General features: G+C 37.0%; 1 protein-coding gene across 8 annotated transcripts in view; it reads right to left on the bottom strand.

Moving 5' to 3' along the window:
- The window catches only part of OXR1 (oxidation resistance 1), a 510,160-nt gene that overhangs the window by 306,914 nt on the left and 180,918 nt on the right, over positions 1-22,328 (bottom strand). For 3 of the 8 annotated variants that reach the window (XM_033203131.1, XM_033203136.1, XM_033203141.1), the window contains exon 1: positions 9,589-9,676. The exons of 3 other annotated variants lie outside the window; for them this stretch is intronic. In XM_033203131.1, the coding sequence (XP_033059022.1) occupies positions 9,589-9,614 (26 nt within the window). In that variant the 5' untranslated portion in view covers positions 9,615-9,676. Of the gene's footprint in view, positions 1-9,588; positions 9,712-22,328 lie in introns of those variants that run through there. 2 more of the 8 variants (XM_033203134.1, XM_033203138.1) reach the window with 1 other exon arrangement.

The raw sequence follows: 22,328 nt of genomic DNA, 5'->3' as shown, positions 1-22,328 counted from the left end.
TCAGAATTGTCCTTAACACTCCATTTACAGTAATCTAGCCTTTTCTAGTCTGCTCCTCTGAATTCTTCCAGCCTCTATTGGTTACACAGTTCCAAAGCGGCCTAAACATTTTCAGGTAGCTATTATGGCACAGCCCCACCTCTTGGTACCAATTTTCTGTCTTAGTCTGGCTTTTGTTGCTATAACAGAATAACACAGCCTGGGTAATTTAAAGAGGAAATATTTATTTCTCAAAGTTCTAGAGACTAGAAAGTCCAATATCAAGGTGCCAGCATCTTGTGAGGGCCTTCCTGCTGCATCATCCCATGGCAGAAGGTAGAAGGTAAAGAAAACAGGGAGGGAAAGGGACAAAATTCATCCTTTTATCAGAAACCTATCCCAAGACAACTAACTAACCCACTTCTGGGACAACAGCATTAATCTTTTAATAAAAGGTGACCTAATCCAAAGTAATTATTTTGCACAACAGTGAATCCCAGTGCCTGGCACAGTGATTGGCACAATGACTGGCACATTGGAGGTATTTATCAAATGTCTTTAACAGATAAGTAGGCATTCAATTAATAAATTCTAGCTTAAGAAGTGCAGAACTACTGAAAAATACTGTCTAAAAATAATGCCACTCAGATGTCTTAGCCACTTAATTAAAGGTCAATTTGATGATGTGTTTTTATGTACAATGCATATAATACATGCAACTGGAATTTACAGGAAGAACACACACACAAACACATGCACACACGTTTCTTTATTTGGTCTTCTGGATTCCTGGGTCTCCATTCATCTCTCATTCCTTTGGTTGACATGGGACTTAATGCTTAATTTCATGACCAGTTCAAAGAACAGCTGGGCAGAGGAATTAACAAGGCTCAAAAGGTAATCAAATAGCTGCCAATGTATTGTTATGTTATCATGGATGGATATTCTATAGGCTATGCAAGCTGCAAAGAAAACATGTAGGTGAAATCACGATATGGAGAAAAGAAACCCACAATAGCTGCTCATCAAGATAGATTCCATTTGTTTCTTCTTCAAATTACATTGATGGCATTAAATAATTTCCAACATATTTATTTTATCAATAAAAATAAGACAGTGGTGCTAGATGAATCAAATTCCATTATTTGACCATTTTTACAAGTTTTGTTTTTATTTCATAAATAATCCAATGATTTTTTAAGATAAATAATGTTAATTCTGCTTCTGTTGAATATGCTAGAAGCCCAGAAAATCCTTAATAAAAAGCTATTCAGGAAACAACAACACTATGATACAGTCATATGACTCGATGAATGAATTTGAATTGTCGGAGGAAGCAGGCAAGTGGGTATGGGACAGAAAGACAGTATCTTCGTTCTATTCCTAGCTACATCTTCATCCTCTGGGTGACCTACGATGACTCACATCTCTCTGAGTGCTTGCAGTGACTCAGAATTGTTTTAAGAAGTTCTTTATTTGATTCTATATCATAGATCATTTCCGCTGGAAAGCATACAACACAAAATGATCTATTTTTCTTTCTTTCTTCTATCTATTCATAGGAAAAGTTATTAACTTCCTGTATAGATTGAAGTAAAATGTCATTAAGTTTATAGCAATTAATGGTGAAAAACTAGTCATAAAAATGTTATAGAAAATATTTTTTAGTTTTTGAATTACATGACTAAACAGCATTGAATTGTACAGCCAAGAAGCAAGAGCTCTGTTGGAAAGTTGGTATTAATCTAGGTCCATTTGGAAAACACTAAATATATCTTTCATAGTACTGGGATTCAATGGATCATAATCTAAAAACACAAACTTTCAAACTTCCTTTTCTTTAAGAATTGCTCAGAATCCTGGGAGTCAAAAGAGTCCAAAGGTATGAGTCTGACCCCAGGAAGCTGCATTTCTGTCCAGTATGCCAGGTGACTGATCGGACCAGACAATATTTTCAGCAGCACTGCTCTAGAGGGTCATCACCTGTTCCTTGGTTGGCATCTTTTTGAGAATTATATTATCACCTATAAATAGAATGACTCATGACTAACATTAGGAATTCAGACACAGACTCTTAAACACTCAGTAATGAAATGAGAAGACAGTTTTAAAGGACATGCATTTGACCTTGGCTAATGTTTTTATCAACAGACAGTATTTCAACTGAGACTTTACACTTGCTCCTGAGAGTTCTATAATTGCTTTTAGTTTTCTTATTTAGGTTCTGGTCTCTGGGTTGATTTTAGTGTAAAAATTGTGAAGATGTAAATTATCGTTTAATAAATGGATTGTTCAATCCTGATGAAATGCACAAAAATATTGGGTTATTGAGTTTTTTATTTGTTTGTTTTGTAAAACATGGGCCTTGGCCAACACAAAACTTAAATATTCCGACAAACTCAAAACAACAAATCCTTTGTTAAATGATGCTTGACCAAGGGCACCAAGTCATACAAAAGCAATAGTATCAGAAGTTCTCCCTGGACAGCTCTGGAACTCTAAATCACTCCATAAGCAAATAAAAGGAAGGAAATATATCAAACTATATTTAATCAAGTTTTATCAAATAATAGCTGTGTGCAAGCAGCAAGGGTATGGATAAAAGTACTATAGTGTTAGTTCTTATCTTTCAACATGCTAAAAATTGTGAGAAGTATTCAAATAAGTATACACAAAATGCTCAGAGGGTGGCAAGGCAGAAGAGACCCCATCCATCTGGGGAAGTAAGAAAGGCAATTACATTGGAATGAATGCAACAACACAGAGTCAAAAAAGCATCTGCCCCAGTTCACAAAATCTCATAGTTTGGAGTAAAAGTGTGAGGGATTGAGTAGTGGAAAGAGGAAACTGGAAGAGTATGTTGGGGGCAGACTAAAAATAGCATATATTCATTCCATGAATAAGATAATTAATTTCATCAATTCTGAGGTGGGCTTTAGTTACTATTATTTTTTAACATTTTAACACCTCCGAAATGAAGATGCCATTGGGTGGGTAGCAGTTTTGATGATGTCACTACTTGTACATGGACATCAAAACTCACAAAGTAGGTGTCAGCAACTTGAAATAAAATGACTCTCTTTTATTTTATTTATTTATATATATATATACACACACACACATATATATACACACACACACACATATATATACACACACACACACACAATTTTTTTTTTTTTTTGAGACAGAGTCTCACTCTGTCTCCTAGGCTGGAGTGCAGTGGCGTCATCCTGGCTCACTGCAACTTCCCCTTGCTGGCTTCAAGCGTTTCTCCTGTCTCGGCCTCCTGAGTAGCTGGGACTACAGATGCATGCCACCATGCCCGGCTAATTTTTTGTATTTTAGTAGAGATGGGGTTTCACCATGTTGCCCAGGCTGGTCTCGAACTCCTGAGCTCAGGCAACCCGCCCACCTAAAATGACTCTTTTAAGAAATGCTTCAACTCTCACACTCCTGATGAAATGGAGAATGCAGTGTTGAGAAACACAAATATCAATGATTTTCAGGTAGAAAGAGATTCATAAAGGTCAAACTTAAAACGTAAGGTTGTAATAATTACCTTAACCAATATATTTTTTCTTATGTTTCCCTTTTATTTATGCATTAGAGTGACATATAATAAAATCTTTTTTCCTGAAATATAAAAATGATTTTTCAATAAGAATAAAATAAAAATTCAAAGAATAAGAATGTATTGTGCCTTAGTTTAATTGGCAGATTTTTTTTTCTTAGCAGAACATAAAATAATGGTGTGTTTTCTGATCACCACTGTCTTAGATTTGATGAAATGGGCTATTCAGCCCATGTGCATTGTGCACCTAGGCTATGCCAACTACTATGGTAGATGCTGGGGGGTAATGGTGGGCAAAACATGACAATGTGTCAGATCTTACAATGCTTACAGGCTCAGGTCCTGAATTATGGCTGAAAAGCCTGGACTATGTGTTATAATTGGATACCACTGTGAGAGTTTAAGAACAGGAGTGATGTGATCAGATACATTTTGAGGGAAGTTAGCTCTAGCGGGGGCATACGGGAGAGAAGGCAGGACAAGGAACTGGTGGTAGGAGGAATAGTTAGAAAAGTCTTGAAATAGTTTGTGTGAGATATAATGAGGGCCTGAATTAAGGCATGGTCACAGGCAGAGAAAGAAAAAAGAGAATTTAATCAACATGATTCCTACTGCTCATAGTTCATGATCAAAGAAATCCAGCAGACAATTTCAACTGCCTTCACATTGATGGAAATACACTAAAGCATTTGACAGCTATTCTATCATCAAACATACTTTTCATTATCAAAGTGGTCCATATACTTTACCTTTGGTTAGCCCAACACTTAGGGCAAGGCACCATGCTAAGCCCAGGGAATACAAAGAAAAGAGTCTTCCCAGGTGAGGGAGAGAAAGAGATCCATGGGTGATGTGATGACACCAATGTGCTTATGTGCAGTAAAACTAACTGGGTGAGTTCAAGTGCACAGCACCACTGGAGATGGAAAAGATCTCCAAGGGGCAGTCACATCTGACCAGGCACTTGAGGAAGTAGTACAAAGAAGTCATTGGACATTCTTGTACAATGCAAGAAAGGGCATTCTGGGCAGAGGTAAGTTTGTGCAAAAACAAGGAGGTGAGAAAGAGCAGAGCACATTTGGGGCAATTTTCAATATATGGCTATGGCTTAGTACAAGATGCCTGTCAATAGCGGGAGAGGTTTGGGGCAGATAATCCAAAAGGTCTTACATCTTTTAAAATGTTTCAATTTAGTCCTAATATACGACAGACCCACTAAAGGATTGCCTACATTTCATTTTATGTTACTTAAAAAGGCCCTTAAAATGTACTCTAAATTGGATTCCACATAGAAACAATCCTGGAAAGAATTTTCAACAAGTTTCAAAATAAACAACAAAAAGCAAAGGATGAGATTTCAAATGTGACCCTAGTTTAAAGATGCAATTAATTTGAAATGTTCTCATAAAGTACAATTCCAGGAGCAGTAAATTGGTGACCAAGTTAAACTTTCGTTTCTTTAAAAGTCCAATATCAAGTAGAATGGGTGGCCCTATTTTCAGAATTATTCCATGAGGCACTTTGATGTAACAGAAAGAAAAGGTATCCATAGATACAGTGTTGTTAGTGGTGATTTTTACTTTTTGGTAAAGATAACAAGAAATGAAACAATTTTCCTGTTAACTAAAACTTACTCTATTTCTGAGCATGATATTTTAAAGAAATTTTATATATATAATGAATATTTGGATATATATGTGGTTAATGGTTATTTTAACAAACATTTTGGTTTGCTGAAATTTTTATAGGTTAAATTAAAAGATAGTGCTGTCTTTAAGTTCAGACTTACATGGATTTCACAGATTTAAGAAAATGCAATGGAATAAAAAATTCAGCTAATATCACGCTTCTCTTTTGGATATTTGTGGAGTTCAGTATCCATCTTGTATCATATTTAATTTACCACTGAAGAATTAACCACTTCTTTGTTCTGAGTCTGTAATTACACATGAGCTTACCAGACAGAAACCAAATGCAGATGGAGTTAGGAGCTAGACTATGGTCCATGTGTCCCGCATACAATATGTCGGCTAGCCTATGGAACCCCAAACTTAGCACACAGTGGACATTTAGTCAAATATGCCCCCATTCCCCAAATCATCTCACGTTCTCATGTTTTTAACTTCCTACTGTTTGAGCAGTCGTAGCAGCCTTCCTGCTGTTACATCATATTTGTTTTTCAGCGTGTACCTCTCAGTCTCACCACTAACCTGTAAAATTCTGGAGAGCAGGAATCATGTTTTATTCACTTTTGAACATTCTTATTTTTAAAAAGCCAAGGGACATGCAAAAAGTAAAAGCTAAAGAAATGTATGTTGAACCAAATTGGAAATACATGCACAATACTTAAAACTTCTATTGCTAATCTCAACAGAGACGAGTGTTTCTAGAAAACAATCGAAATTTTATACTATATCAAGTGATGTAATGCCTCTGTCTCTGTGCTATTTTAAAATCATAACGTTTTCAACCAGCATACTTCAGCATAATCAAAACTAATATTTGAAAGAAAAAAAGAAAATTTCCTGTTTTTCTGAATTAAAAACAACCATTACATAAATTGAAACTGAACTGACTTTCAAGTGTATGATTATGTGCATACAAAATTGCTTAAAATGGCAAAGCTAAAAGAACACATCCTTAACTCTATTCTGATCCATGTATGAGAATGAAAACTATAATGTATTCTACAGATAACTATTTTGTTTCTAAATGGGCAGAATTCATCTGTATAAATAAAACATATATAAGAGCCAGTATATATGCTTGTAAGATTTCTAATTGCAATGATAATAAGCCAAACTGTTTGCAAATATCACACACTCAGATGTGGCCCTTGATTCCAGGTAGTCTAGAAAGGAACGTTCAGAGTATCAACACGAAAACTCACATGCTCAGGTGACTGCCTTCTTGTCCTCACCTCAAGAGCATATTGTTTTACACTAAACCCTGAGGGAATGAGCACAATTTCCTTTAGACATTAGAATATTTGTTTCAGACACTGGAGCTGTGAAGAGAGTCAGGCTCAACATCTCTAGCCTTGAAAGGTTCTATAGGAGTGCAAAGAATGTGTTATATCCTTTCTCGGTTCCCAATTTGCAGTGAGAATTTCACTGAATATCACAGTTTGCAGCTTTACAGAATACTACCAGATTAGCAAATTTGCTTCAGTTCTAGATGCAAGAAAAGTTAGGGAAATGAGTAGATAAGCTGTTTGTTCTTAAGAAATAAGAAAATGAGGAATTACTTTTCTGAGGTGCACAGGCAAATTATCAATCGGTGTCAAAACTTTGCTTTGCCTTAAAACTAAAACTAAAGAAACAAACAAACAAAACACTCTTTCAGAGCTCTATAAAATGAAAATATAAGAGCATTTAAGGAATCATACTCCTATGCTCAAGAGATACTTAAGTGGCTTGAAAACGTCTGCTCTGTTTTACTTGGAATGCTAGTTGGCACTACAAGAAGTTTGGGACTGGCAGTTTGTTGTGGATGGTGCACTGCTGCTGCATCAGCCAAGAAGAGCAGACTCTTAGGGAGAACGTCCTAGGCGACGTGTTGATGTCAGAGCTGCCTCTCTTTTCCTGCTTCTTATTTTGATTGCTTTTGCTTTTCCTTTTCAAACCATAATTTAGAACTGCAATAATTTAGTGTTTTTTCCCCCTTCCAACAACAAAAATTTAATATTAAATGTACCAAATTCCTTCCGCTTTGCTACAAAGAATCTAAACTGAAAATACTACACGGACAAACATGAAAAGATTCACCACATTCTTTCAGGGGATATGGAGTAATTTAGGAAATGTGTACTTGGGAGGTAGCCAGGCATAATTTTGATCTTTTAATCACTAAGCAATTGCAGTGTTATGAGGAACGTCTTCATAATCAGACCTTAGCTTTGGTAAAAGCACCTGGCTCATTTCACTGTTTCTGTCAGGTGTCTATTTAAAACACTCAGGGAATCGATCACTCTCTTATTTGAACATCCATCATTGCATGAATAAATTATGGTTCATTCATCACATGAAAATTATGCACCAATGCAAAGCTCAGCTTCAACTTTATTGGCCTGGAGTAAGCACTATGATATACGACTTGATGAAATATCAAGTTTCAGAGTAATGTTTATATTTTCATTTTTGTTTAAAAGTGTGCATGCCTGTGAGAGAGCATACACGTGATAAGCATGAAGAAAAATGTGAACGTGCTCTCCATGCCCAGAGAGTAGGATTAGAAAGGGGATGTGGCCCCTACTGACTCCAAGGGACAGCAAAAAAAAAAAAGAAAAAAAAGTAAAAGAAATCCTCTTAATGTGGCATCATTAAGATTTTTCTTTTATTTGTATCAATATGCACATATTTTGTAATGTGAACATCTAATGAAGGAAATGTAAAAGGAATTTTAAACAAGAAATTTGGGATTGGATTTGACTTTTAAGAAATCTATTACCAAGCGTCTGTGGATTCTACCATCATCATTTACTAGCTGGTTGACCTGGATAATTTGCTTTCTCTTTTCTTACCTCAGTATGCTACCAGTTACGATGGGAATTATAACAATACAAACTTTGCAGGAGTGGTTGTGATGATGCCATTAATACAGGCAAAGCATACAGAACAGGGTGTAGCCTACATTCAACAATAGCTTTGGCTTTGAGTAGAAGTGGTGTTGTATCTGGGACTACTTCTCAAGGAATAACTTGCTAAGGTTTCTGGTAACTCTATTGGTTTTGTGACTAAACCATATTCTATGTAGCTAGCTGCATTTGGCTCAGAGCTACGGATGGCTTTCCTTGTTTAAATATTGATGGAAGAGAGGCAAGAAGAACTGCAAGATTTTTTCTTAAAATTAAATGAAGAGTCAAAAGTGAGCAGAGGGGTAACATCAGCTGAGGCAGATTAATTCTTAACAAGGCAATTTCAACCCCTAAAATATGTCAGGCAAAATTTATATTTGTTAAATTAAGTTTCCAGATAATTGTTGTTTTCTGGCTTCCAAGATGCAAATTCATGATCAACTATAAATGTCAAGCCAGGCAGAAGAGGGTGCTAATTAAGTAATCTGGTTAAGTACTCAACTTTCAAACATTGTGTTTTTCTCACCTGCCCACCTATAAACTTCATACCAGAGAACAAAATAGCTTTAATTATATAAGAGCATAACATAATCTTGAAATTTAAATGATGTTAACAACATCAATGATGTTATCTATATCTGACAGAAATAATGAAAAAGAAAATGCATTCTTACAGTCAGGAATAATGAGAATTAATGAGTAAAGGTAGTTTGCTTCTGGGGGCGGGAGATTTCTGCACTTTTGTTTTAACTGATGTTCTAAAAAGAGCACCTGGTCATCTACCAAGGCCAGTGAGGCCTATCCCTGTAATGAAGTCTATGCCGGTAACAACTGAAAAGCAAGAATTTCCAATAATTATTTTTTGTTGCTAGACCTATGGTATTATTAGTTTAAAATATTAAGTGGTTGAAACTATTATTCACAGAATAATATAGACAACGTTTTTCATGATTCTGTTTTTTTCAAGTAATTTTAGATTATTTTAAATAATATATTTAAGCTGAATACAACATACTGAAATAAGTGCTTAATATATTTTAATTGAGAATACAAATTATGATTGTCTCCCTATGCCATTTAAAACCGCTTGAACCAAACAATAAAACCGTGGTCATAAATGATAGGTGGTGCCGAGTTGAAATCAGTAAAAACAGCATTTGAAAATACGAATAACTATGACTTTGAAATGGATCGTATGCAATGAATACCGCACAGCAAACATATCAGAAAGGTTTTCCCTTTCTTTAGTACCTATGTCTTTGGCAGTCTGCCTTGTTCACGGACCCACTTCGCCAGGAACCAAATGGCAACAGAAATCCATCTGTTTGGTCCCATAAACACAAAGATTTGATTTCTCACTTGCACAGAAATCAGAGAGCTATTTTATAATGGAACTAGGAAACGTTTTCTTCATAACACAGGAAGTAACAACAGATGGAGGCTGATAGATCCCACCTACCCTGGGCTGTTTTTGTCCTTCGTCATTTCTGTGCAGGCAGGCAGGCAACCTTATATCTGTGTGGGAGCCGGGGCGGATCTGATCAGAGTTCTGTTACCTGTGAGCCCCGTACTAGATGTCTCGCTAGCTCCACCCACTACCTCCACCAGGAGCCCGGCTGTTGGGGGGTGGTGCTAGTATCAGACCAACATCTAAGGCAAAAAGAGACCGAAATCCCACACAGCAAGCTGTTATCACCCAAAGAATATGCCGTTTGGTGTGTACAACGAAGGGAGGTACTAAATACGATGACTCTGCAGACATGTATGTGAGAAAGATCTTCTGGAAGTCTATTTTTCTTTGGGTGCTACGAGGAAAACACAGAAGCGATTTAGAGATAGTACCCATATCAGAGTTTTAACCAAGGAACACAAGAATATTGATATTGACACTGCTATCACTGTAATTCATTGTGTTCTTACAATGTGCTGGCATTATGGTAAGTGATTTAAATGCATGACTTCGTTAATCTCACAGTGGACTCTAAGGGAGGTGCTATTCGTATTTCCATCGAAGAGAATAACAATAGAAAATTACCAAGGTTTAGGAACTTGCCTAAGGTTATGTAGCTAGTAAGTGGCAGAGATGAGATTTGAATTGTGTCCTGTAAGAACCCAGACACTGACTTATTGAGTGCTTTACCCTACTTCCCTCTCCTTCACACATTGCTTTCAGGAGATCCCTTTATATCACCAGACCATTTTCCCTTTATATTAAAAGAAAAATCAGATAAGGTAAATTAATGATTTCTTGTGAAGGATTCTACTAGTGATAAGCCTCAGTCACCAAAAGTCAAATTAATACCCTCAAAAATTTAAGATGTCCTCAAAGTAACATTTGACTTTTAATTTGTTTTAGAAATAAGAGATGTGTATGATGATACACAAATTTGTAAATGTGGTCTTCAGCTATAAATTACGCAGCATTATAACAAATAGAACTACCAGAAAGAATAAACTACGTGTCTTTTAAGGAATATGTTGAGGGTAGGATAAAAGCTTATTAAGTTTTCTTCCACCAGAGATCATGACAAAAATTTGGTTTCCTTTCTTTGTTTTTTCTGTTTTGTTTTGTTTGGTTTGGTTTTTGAGACAAGGCCTTGCTCTGTTGCCAAGATTGGAGTTCAGTGGCACCATCTTGGCTCACTGAAGCCTCAACCTCTCAAGTGATCTTCCTGCTTCAGCCTCTAGAGTAGCTCAGAGTACAGACACATACCACCATGACTGGCTACTTTTTGTATTTTTCGGTAGACATGAGGTCCTGCTATGTTGCCCAGGCTGGTCTTGAACTCCTGGCCTCAAGCAATCCTCCCACCTCAACCTTCCAAAGAGCTGTAATAGCAGGCATGAGCCACTGTGGCTGGCCAAAAATTTGATTTTTTATTTATTTTTTTGAGATGGAGTCTTGCTCTGTTGCCCAGCCTGGAGTGCAGTGGTGCTATCTCAGCTTGCTGCAAGCTCCGCCTCCCAGGTTCAAGCAATTCTCTTGCCTCAGCCTCCTGAGTAGTTGGGATTACAGGCACACACCACCACGCCTGGCTGATTTTTGCATTTTTAGTAGAGACAGGGGTTCACCATGTTGGTCAGGCTGGTCTCGAACTCCTGACCTTGTGATACCACTTGCCCCAGCCTCCCAAAGTGCTGGGATTACAGGCGTGAGCCACCGCACCTGGCCTCAAAAATTTGATTTCTAAGTGGAGAAGCTCCCTGTGGATTCAGAGAAGTCATGAAACAGGATAGCCTGAGGCTATCCTGTTCACAAGCTTAACTTGTAAAGCAAAGTAGAAATGAATTAGAGCAATGTTCTTAGAATACAAGTTTATTTGTTAATGAACCACATTTGAACACAAGGGTCCACCTTGCAGATTTCTAGAGGGTATCAGGGATGGGGAGACAAACCACTTCTCATCACCCTCATATTTTTCACTCTCATTCATCTGCCTGGACTAGAAAAGAAAACTTTCACAAAGTCAATCTCTATTTGATAGCCTAGTAAGAAAGGGCTCTTCTTGATTCCCTCTGCAGATAGTAGGGTCTGAAAAACATTGTAAGGCCCTGGTCTTGTTACTGCTTCTGTTAATCAGCATGTCCAACCCAGGTGACATTAAAGTCAACTTGTTTTTAAGAAAGGACATAGCCTGGCTCCACAAGCATTACATTTTTGCCACTGTTCTCCAGGAGGAGCTGCATTTTTCTTCCCTTTAAGAGAAGTAGGAAGATACGATTTGCCATGTCTGGAAACCCTTTCTAAAGCCTTGCAGTACGAATAGTGCTAAGCTGTGAATTAATTAGTATGAATGTCCTTTCATTTCTGCCCCTAACATTTCTATTCAGGTAGAATCTGATTAAGTGGACATCTAGAGTATACTTCAAAAGTAAATAAGGTCTAAAATAGGCATCAGATGAGGGACATGGATGGAAATGATGGTAAAAATGATGCTTTGGTAAGTAAGTGAGAGGGTGCATAGGAGACAGGCACGGTAAAGAGGCTAGTCTTCATTTAGCACAAGCTGGAAGTGGTGCATCTGGGGTGCTGTCCTGAATCATGACCCAGTTAATAATGAGCAGTTCTCAAACTGCAGGCACCAGACAGCATGCTTCAGTATCCTGCCGATGGATTCACCTGGCACTGTGAAAATGCTAATGTTTGAATGGGCTCTTACAATAAAGCTGTTAAGACTCATGGTACTTTTCACCTCTATATTGTGGTTTGGTTTATAATGATTCAGATTTCACCCTTCTTTGGTATTTCATGCTACATAAAGCCTCTTAAATGACTGCAAACTTATCACTAGTCCACGAGGTTATACTAGAAATAAAATAGGTAAGATGAGTGTGTTTGTCTACATCACTGTACTGCAAGACTCTTTAATAATAGGACAGCAGGTGGAGATTATCAGGAGTGCTTTAGCGGTTTCCATTTAATTCCCTGTAAATAAATGGCTCTGTTGGTAGACTCATTAGACAAAGGATTTAGAAACACCAGAAGAAGAACTCTCCTTGAATTCCTAATGCCTATTGCCCAAGGTCATATCGAAACTATCCATATCTGTTCTTAAATACTGTGATTTATATTAAATTATCATAATGCTAATATCTGTGTAGTGTATATATATGGGGTGTGTGTGTGTGTGTACATATAAATTTTCTACAAGAATTTTGTAACTAAATTTTTCAGATGATACTGTCCTTTTTTATAGATCTTCTTTAAAAAAAATGGGATACATGTGCAGAACACACAGGTTTGTTGCATAGGTATACGTGTGCCATGGTGGTTTGCTGAACCTATTGATCTGTCCTCTAAGTTCCTGCCCCTCAACCCCCACTCGCAACAAGCCCCGGTGTGTGTTGTTCCTCTCCCTGTGTCCATGTGTTCTCATTGTTTAACTCCCACTTATGAATGAGAACATGCGGTGTTTTGTTTGCTGTTCCTGTGTTAGTTTGCTGAGGATGATGGCTTCCAGCTTCGTCCATGTCCCTACAAAGGACATGATCTCATTTCTTTTTGTGGCTGCATAGTATTCCATGGTGTATATGTGCCACATTTTCTTTTTTTTTTTTTTTTTTTTTTTTTTTTTTTTTTTTTTTGAGACGGAGTCTCGTTCTGTCGCCCAGGCTGGAGTGCAGTGGCCGGATCTCAGCTCACTGCAAGCTCCGCCTCCTGGGTTTACGCCATTCTCTCGCCTCAGCCTCCCGAGTAGCTGGGACTACAGGCGCCCGCCATCTCGCCCGGCTAATTTTTTGTATTTTTTTTTTTAGTAGAGATGGGGTTTCACCGTGCTAGCCAGGATGGTCTCGATCTCCTGACCTCGTGATCCACCCGTCTCGGCCTCCCAAAGTGCTGGGATTACAGGCTTGAGCCACCGCGCCCGGCCAACATTTTCTTTATCCAGTCTATCACTGATGGGCATTTGGGTTGGTTCCATGTCTTTGCTATTGTAAATAGTGCTGCAATAAACATACATGTGCATGAATCTTTATAGTAGAATGATTTATATTCCTTTGGGTGTATACCCAGTAATGGGATTGCTGGAACAAATGTTATTTCTGGTTCTAGATTCTTGAGGAATTGCCATACTGTCTTCCACAATGGTTGAACTAATTTACATTCCCACCAACAGTGTAAAAGCACTCCTATTTCTCCACAGCCTCATCAGAATCTGTTGTTTCTGGAATTTTTAATAATCCATTCTGACTGGTGTGAGATGGTATCTCACTGTGGTTTTGATTTGCATTTCTCTGATGATTAGTCATGTTGATCTTTTTTTCATGTTTGTTCGCCACATAAATGTCTTGTTTTGAGAAGTGTCTGTTCATATTCTTTGCCCAGTTTTGATGGGGTTGCTTGTTTTTTTCTTATAAATATGTTGAAGTTCCTTGTAAATTTTGGATATCAGACCTTTGTCAGATGGCTAAATTTCAAAAATTTTCTCCCATTCTGTAGGTTGCCTGTGAACTCTGAGGATAGTTTCTTTTGCTGTGCAGAAGCTCTTTAGTTTAATGAGACCCCATTTGTCAATTTTGGCTTTTGTTGCAATTGCTTTTGGCATTTTTGTCATGAATTATTTGCCCATGCCTATGTCCTGAATGCAATTGCCTTAGAAAGCAAAGAAAAAAGCAGGAGTGGCAATCCTAGTCTCTTATAAAACAGACTTTAAACCAACAAAGATCAAAAAAGACAAAGAAGGGCATTATATAATGGTAAAGGGAACAATTCAACAAGAAAAGCTAATTATTCTAAATATATATGCACCCAATACAGGAACACCCAGATTCATAAAACAAGTTCTTAGAGACCTACAAAGAGACTTAGACTCCCACACAATAATAGTGGGAGTCTTTAACACCCCACTGTTAGTATTAGTCAGATCAACGAGACAGAAAATTAACAAAGATATTCAGATCTTGAACTCAGCTCTGGATGAAGTGGACTCAGTAGATGTCTACAGAACTCTCTACCCAAAATCAACAGAATACGCATTGTTCTTAGCACCACATGACACTTATTCTAAAATCCACCTCATAGTTGGAAGTAAAATGCTCCTTAGCAAAATGCAAAAAGAAATTATAATAAACAGTCTCTCAATACAACAGTGCCATCAAATTAGAACTCAGGATTAAGAAACTTACTCAAAACCACAAAATTTCATGGAAATTGAACAACCTGCTCCTGAATGACTTCTAAGTAAATAATGAAATTAAGGCAGAAATGAAGTTCTTTGAAACCAATGAGAACAAAAATACAATGTACCAGAATCTCTGGCACACAGCTAAAGCAGTGTTTAGAGGGAAATTTATAGCACCAAATGCCCACATCGGAAAGCTAGAATGATCTCAAATCAACACCCTAAAGTCACAAATAAAAGAGCTAGAGACGCAAAAGCAAACTAATCCAAAAGCTAGCAGAAGACAAGAAATACCTAAGATCAGAAAAGAACTGAAGAAGATAGAGACATGAAAAACCCTCCAAAAAATCAATGAATGCAGGAGGTGCTTTTTGAAAAAAAAATTAATAAAATAGATAGACCGATAGTTAGACTAATAAAGAAGAGGAGAAGAATCAAATAGATGCAATAAAAATGATAAAGGGGATACACCACTGACGCCACAGAAATACAAATTAACATCAGCAAATACTATAAACGCTTCTATGCAAATAAACTAGAAAATCTAGAAGAAGCAGATAAATTCCTGGATGCAAACACCCTCCCAAGACTAAACCAGGAAGAAGTTGGATCCCTGAATAGATCAGGAACAAGCTCTGAAATAGAGGTAGTAATTAATAGCCTACCAACGAAAAAAAAGTCCAGGACCAGACAGACTCACAGCTGAATTCTACCAGAGGTACAAAGAGGAGCTGGTATCATTCCTTCTGAAACTATTGCAAACAATTGAAAAGGAGGGACTCCTCCCTAACTCATTTTGTGAAGCCAGTACCCTCCTGACACCAAAACCGGGAAGAGACAAAAAAAAAAAAAAGAAAGAAAACTTCAGGCCAATGTCCCAGATGAATATCGATGCAAAAATCCTCAATAAAATACTGGCGAACTGAATCCAGCAGCACATAAAAAACTTATCCACCACGATTAAGTCTTGGCTTTATCCCTGGGATGCAAGGCTGGTTCAACATACGCAAATCAATAAACGTAATCCATCACATAAACAGAACCAAAGACAAAATCACATGATTATCTCAATAGATGCAGAAAAGGGCTTTGATAAAAATTCAACACCACTTCATGGTAAAAACTCTCAAGAAACTAGGTATTGATGGAACATATCTCAAAATAATAAGAGCTATTTATGACAAACCCACAGTCAATATCATATTGAATGGGCAACAGCTGGAAGCATTCCCTTTGAAAACCAGTACACAAGGATGCCCTCTCTTACCACTCCTATTCAACATAGCATTAGAAGTTTTGGCCAGGGCAATCAGGCAAGAGAAAGAAATAAAGGCTATTCAAATAGGAAGAGAGGAAGTCAAGTTGTTCCAGTTTGCAGATTACATGACTTTATATTTTGAAAACCCCATCGTCTCAGCCCAAAAACTTCTTGAACTGATAAGCAATTTCAGCAAAGTCTCAGGATACAAAATCAATGTGCGAAAATCAAAAGCATTCCTTTACACCAACAATTGGCAGGCAGAGAGCCAAATCATGAATGAACTCCCATTCACAATTGCTGCAAAGAGAATAAAATACCTAGGAATACAGCTAGCAAGGGATGTGAAGGACCTCTTCAAGGAGAACTACAAACCAGTGCTCAAGGAAGTAAGAGAGGACACAAACAAATGGAAAAACATTCCATCCTCATGGATAGGAAGAATCAATGTCATAAAAATGGCCATACCACCCAAAGTAATTTAGAGATTCAATACTATTCCCATCAAATTACCACTGACATTCTTCACAGAATTAGAAGAAACGATTTTAAATTTCATATGGAATCAAAGAACCCCATATAGCCAAGAAAATCCTAAGCAAAAAGAGCAAAGCTGGAGGCATCATGCCACCTGACATCAAATTATACTACAAAGCTACAGTAACCAAAATAGCATGGTACTGATACCATAATACACCTGTAGACCAATGGAGCTGAACAGAGACCTCAGAAATAACACCATGAATCTACAACCATCTGATCTTCAACAAACCTGACAAAAACAAGCAATGGGGAAAGGATCTATTCAGTGAACAGTGTTGGGAAAACTGGCTAGCCATATGCAGAAAACTGAAACTGGACCCCTTCCTTCACCTTATAAAAACATTAACCCAAGATGGATTAAAGACTTAAATATAAAATGCAAAACCATAAAAATTCTAGCAGATGATACTATCTTTTTAGAAAACAATGAAAATTTTAAACAAAAGTTTATAAATTCAAGCTCAGCTATTAAAAATTAAGCAATGGCTAATACTAATACTGGGAATATGGCAAGAATGGGGAAGTACCAATTATTTTTATACATTTAACCTGGGAATACAAATTGGTGATAAAAAACTCCTATCATCTAGGTTAACATGCTATGCTGATATTTTAATTTCAGTTTGGTGATGTTTTATATTTTAGTATGTTTTCAAAGACTAAAGATAAATTATTACTTAAAAATCCCAACTGATGAATAATCTCTTCAATATTATTTTTCAATTTTCTGTATATAAGGAGATAATAATTACAAACAAATCCTATGCTTTCCTGAAAAGAAAAAATGAGAGTGGAAACTGTGGCTAGTAATCCATTCAACAGTGGCGTGATATGTTTTAGATGCATGCCTAGGGCTGTAGGCATGCGTCTTTAACAATCAAATTTTGATGAACTGGAAATTATTCTATCACCCAGAACTAGAAAGGAACGGAAGTCTCTTTTTTTTCTTTGACTACATACCAAATAGTTTACCATGTAATAATATACCATATATTTTCTCCACTACTGAAATCAGCAGTACTTTTCAGTATATATAGAAAAAACATCACATTTTCATTAGAGATTGAGCCGATTGTCCTGTGACATTAGGATTGAGGACAAATTGTGCAGTCGTCCATATGGCAGCACTGAGCACAACTGTCCAGAAAATATTGCACTATTTTCTTCAAAGCAGAGCCTATTAGACCATAGCTTTTTGGGGTAGGGTGTAGGTGTGTGAATAAACCAATAAATTATAAGACTGTAATTATCTAGATAACATCCTAGAATTTCTAAAACTGCTGTCCACCTTGAAAATTACCAATGTAGTCCCGCTGCCGAGGAGCACCACTCTCAGTCCTCTCTATAATATAGAGCAGACTTTTTTCATTTAGTTGAAGATGAAATAAAAGGTCAATTAAGTGAAATTTTCTTCATGCCTCCAAATATCAGCCACAGCAAAACCTCACTTATCCAGCACTTCAGTTATCCAGAATCTAGTCACTCATTTAAAAATTCACAAATTCTCAAGGGTTTTATTCACATAAGAGCTTTAAGTGCAGAACCTAATTAGAACTATATCTAAAACTTGATTTCATTATTATTCTTCAAGTAAGTATTTATATCTGGTTTCTCATTCATTCAACACATTTATTGAATCCTTTGGTGAATACTTGGTGGCATGTTGCTAAGTACTAAGGATTCAATAGTAAGAAAAACATGATCTGCTCCATCTCCTAGCAGGTAGCAGGGCAAGATAAAACCCACAATGTCTGTATGTCAAATAAGAAGGTGACTGAGGTGGGGTGGGCAGTGACTATTAAAAGCCAGCACATGCCTTTAGCTACATGGGAATTCACAACACGTAGTGGTTTAGAATCTCTGAATTTAAAATAAAATATCAGAAAAAAGGGAAAGCAAATATCAGGAAAAACACAAATTGAGCTAAATTAAAAATTTTTTTTAAACTACAATAACTTTTATTTTGGGCTGCTCTAACAAACTATGATAGACTGGGTGGGTTAAAAAGCAAACTTTTTTTTCCTCACAGTTCTGGAGGCTAGAAATCTGAGATCAGAGTGTGACCGTGTGGTCAGGTTCTTGGCGAGGGCTCTCTTCTGGTTTCCAGAGAGATACTTTCTTGCTATGTCCTCACATGGTAGCGAGAAAGCTCTGGACTCTTCAACTCCTTTTAAGGGCACTAATCCCATCAGTGAGGCTTTACTTTCTTGATCTAATCTAATCCTTATTGCCTCCCAAAGGCCCCCAACTCCAAATGTCATCTCATTTGGGATTAAGGTTTCAACATATGAATTTTAAAGGGACACAGAATCAGTCCATAGCAGTAACAAACACAACTAGAAATACAGTTTTTAAAAAAGTAATTATCTTCTGAACATGAACAATCACAGGAACAACCACACAACTATAATTTTCCATTATTTTGCTCCTGGCAGGTTCTAAGCACCTTTCATGGATTATCTCATTTAATTATCCCAAGAACAGCAACGGGGATGTCTCTCTTGATAAACTCAATTCATATGCAGGTGGGGCCTGAGGTACTAAGAGGTTAAGTAACTGCCCCAAGGTCATAAGGCTAGTAAATTATGGGAACCAGAGTAGTGCTAATGTAATTCCACACTTACTGGACAAGCTATATGGTCCTGCACCAACATGTTATGTCTGTATCGTAAACATACTGCTCTCATTTATTGAATCCTAACTGTAAGCTAGGCACTGGTAAGTACTTAATAAGTATCATTTGATTTAACACTAAGAACAAATCTATGAGAACAGCACTACTTTCATCCCCATTTTACAGATGATAAAAGTGAATCTCAGAGCAGTTAAATGATTTGCACAGTTCCAAAGCAAAAAACCCAGTGCCATTCAATAGCCATATCATATAAGCCATATATATAATTTTAAATGTTCTGGAAGCCACATTAAAAAATAAGTAACTTTAATTATGTTTTATTTAGTCCAGTATATCCAAAATATTATCATTTCAACATGTAGTCAGTATAGAAATGATTGAGATATTTTGCTATTTTTTCATATTAAATCTGGAAAATTCAGGGTGTGTTTTTCATTTACAGCATATGTCAATACAAACTAGTGACTCCTGTTTTGGACTTTATAACAAAGGAAGATAAAACCATTTCTCTGGTTTGTGGTGGGTTTCCCAATCTCCTTCTTTCTTTATTTAGATGACTCTGGATTTGAATATAATTGTTTGACAATCTAGTCATTGTGTCCCTACCTTGATCTCCTACATTTATCTCTATGCTGATACCCATGGACGCAATGAGATCCACAGTATTACAAGGTATGTATGAACAGTCCCTAAAGGTCTGCACTGGTCATTAGAAGCCTAACGTGTAAAGTGGTTGTTTGTCCTATTTACATGGCACATCACACATCATATATGCTGATAAATATGTTTATTTATCTTTCTTTTTGCTTATATCACTCCAGCTGGAGTATAAGCCCCCAAATAGTTTTCTTTACATCTCTACAGTCCCAGCTTCTAGCACAGTGTCATGCACATATTAGATAATGCATTTTAGGGGATGACAACAAATTCCCAGTAGGAGGCATCTTGCAGCTTCACTGTATCTACCACAGCACCTTACCAAAGATTCTCAATTCATTTTGTCTGAGTGAATAAGTTTTGCTTTATTGGCTAATATGAAAAACTCTACTGCACTCAGCATGAAAACAGCTATTAAAGAGAATATATAAGAGGGTTGTTGGAGATGATCTCAGAAATTTAGAACCCATTTGCCATCCCTTATTCACAGGGAGCCAATGTCAAATTGGAATCATGATCCTGGTTTCTTGGTTCCTAATAGTGTATTCTTTCCATTGTTTATATGATTTCTTTCTGCTTATATGCTTCCTAATTTCTCCCAAGGGGAGAGTACTGTCCTCTAAATCAGAGGTCAAAGATAATGAAATAAAGATTGTGAATTGTTGATAAAGACCAGTTGCATTGGTGTAAAAGGCAGAAAATAGTGCAGTCTTAACATGTTAGATAAGAAAAATTCCATTCTATGCTAAATATCCTTTATTTTGGAGATATGAAGAGGGACATTTTACTTAATGCAAAGATATCTATGAAATTAGACACTAAATCATATTACACTTTCTTACCAAAAGTTCAGAGTTTCTAGCTTCTAGAAATAGTATTCACCTGTATATTGATAGACTTGCTAATTTTAAAGAGATTAACCACAAATATGCTGATGCTTTTGAACATCACTTGCTTAACAAATTGTTGTTGTTTTTTTTTTAACAGAAGTATAAGAGCTTGACAAATAATCTCACAACGAATTTTAAAAGACAATTATATGGAGATAAAACACAGCATAAAGGATAAAAGAAAGTATTTTGGAGCCTTATAAATCTGGATCTGAATCCTGATTATGCCACTTACTGCTATTGCACTGGAGGCACATAGAATGGACAAATTTTTTTTTTTTAATTTTGTTTTGCTCAGTCAGTAGTCACCCCCCTTTCTTTTTGGGGAAGGTACAATGTACCACTTCTCTTCTTATGGGGTCTGAGTTGCATTGAGCTGACCTTCCTGCCCCAGGGGGAGCCTATGATTCAGGTCAAGCCGAACCCAAGGAAAATGACACTCAATTCCAGGAACTGTAGGAACTACAGGGAGAGAGGCATGGCTGGTCTTCTAAGGTGACCAGAGAGGATGTGAGCCTGTAGCTGCTGGAAGATATTCTGCCACTTCTGCAGGGAAGGCTATGTGTGAAAGTAGCTAACAGAGAGAAACGTATAGTAAAGAGAAGAAGAGAGGGAGATTATCTCCTTTAGGCTTAGGCATGACTGAAGCCAACCACACCCCTAGACTTTATATGAACCATTAAACCACTACAACTTAGGTTTTCTGTCACTTGAAATTGTAAGGTCCTGATGAAAACTTCTCATCTTCATTTTTGCTTTTTTTTTAGATAGGCACAAAACACTCATTTTTATTAGGCTGTGGTGACGAGTAATTGAGCTCATATTCATAAAGCTCTTAGGACACAGTACAGTGGTGGCTATTTTGATTTTAAATGGGGCTGGAGAGTGAGGTGATTATGACTTTGGGCTGTTGAGCCAAATAGATCTTGTTTGAAACCTGGATATGCTAATTACCAGTAGTGAAAATTGGAATGAGATTACATAACTTCTCAATTCCTGTTCCAAATCTGTAGACTGAGAATAATAATAAATACTTGATAGAAGCCTCATGCCGACCAGAAATGACATATGCAAGGGTCTAGCTGACTGTAGACCCACAGATGGCACATAAACGGGAGTCATGAAATGGTAGCTATGGCTTATGCTATTATCAATTTCAATAAGTACTAACTCTAATTTTTTTATGGAGAAAGGCTTATAAATAGTATCTGTTTTAGTTTTTAGGCTAAAATACATGATTACTTTAAATTTCTCCTTGGAGAGGAAAAAAAATGTGAAGTGGATTTCAAAAAAGCTAGGGTGACCTTAAATAGTGAAAATGGATGTAGCATCCAGAATGTAAAGCTCTACTTTACTCTTCATCCATCTGACCCACTTTTGATTGGTTAGATCACTTTTGGTCATATTTGTATGACCAACCACATCCAATAAAGTAGTGAGTGATCAGAGCACTGAAGGGTGAGGAAATATATCACACAAAGAACGGTTACTATAGCTGAGACTGAGCCTTGAGAAGACAGAGGGGCTTTGATAGGGCCTCATGCTATGGTGGTGAAGAAGGAATGTTCCGGAACACCAGACAGTAAAGGAAAA

The sequence above is a fragment of the Trachypithecus francoisi genome, unplaced genomic scaffold, assembly GCF_009764315.1.
Source record: "Trachypithecus francoisi isolate TF-2019V2 unplaced genomic scaffold, Tfra_2.0 Lachesis_group7, whole genome shotgun sequence".
NCBI classification, from domain to species: domain Eukaryota; kingdom Metazoa; phylum Chordata; class Mammalia; order Primates; family Cercopithecidae; genus Trachypithecus; species Trachypithecus francoisi.
Note: the sequence above shows the minus strand (reverse complement) of the source record. Positions and strands in the feature narration are given on the sequence as shown.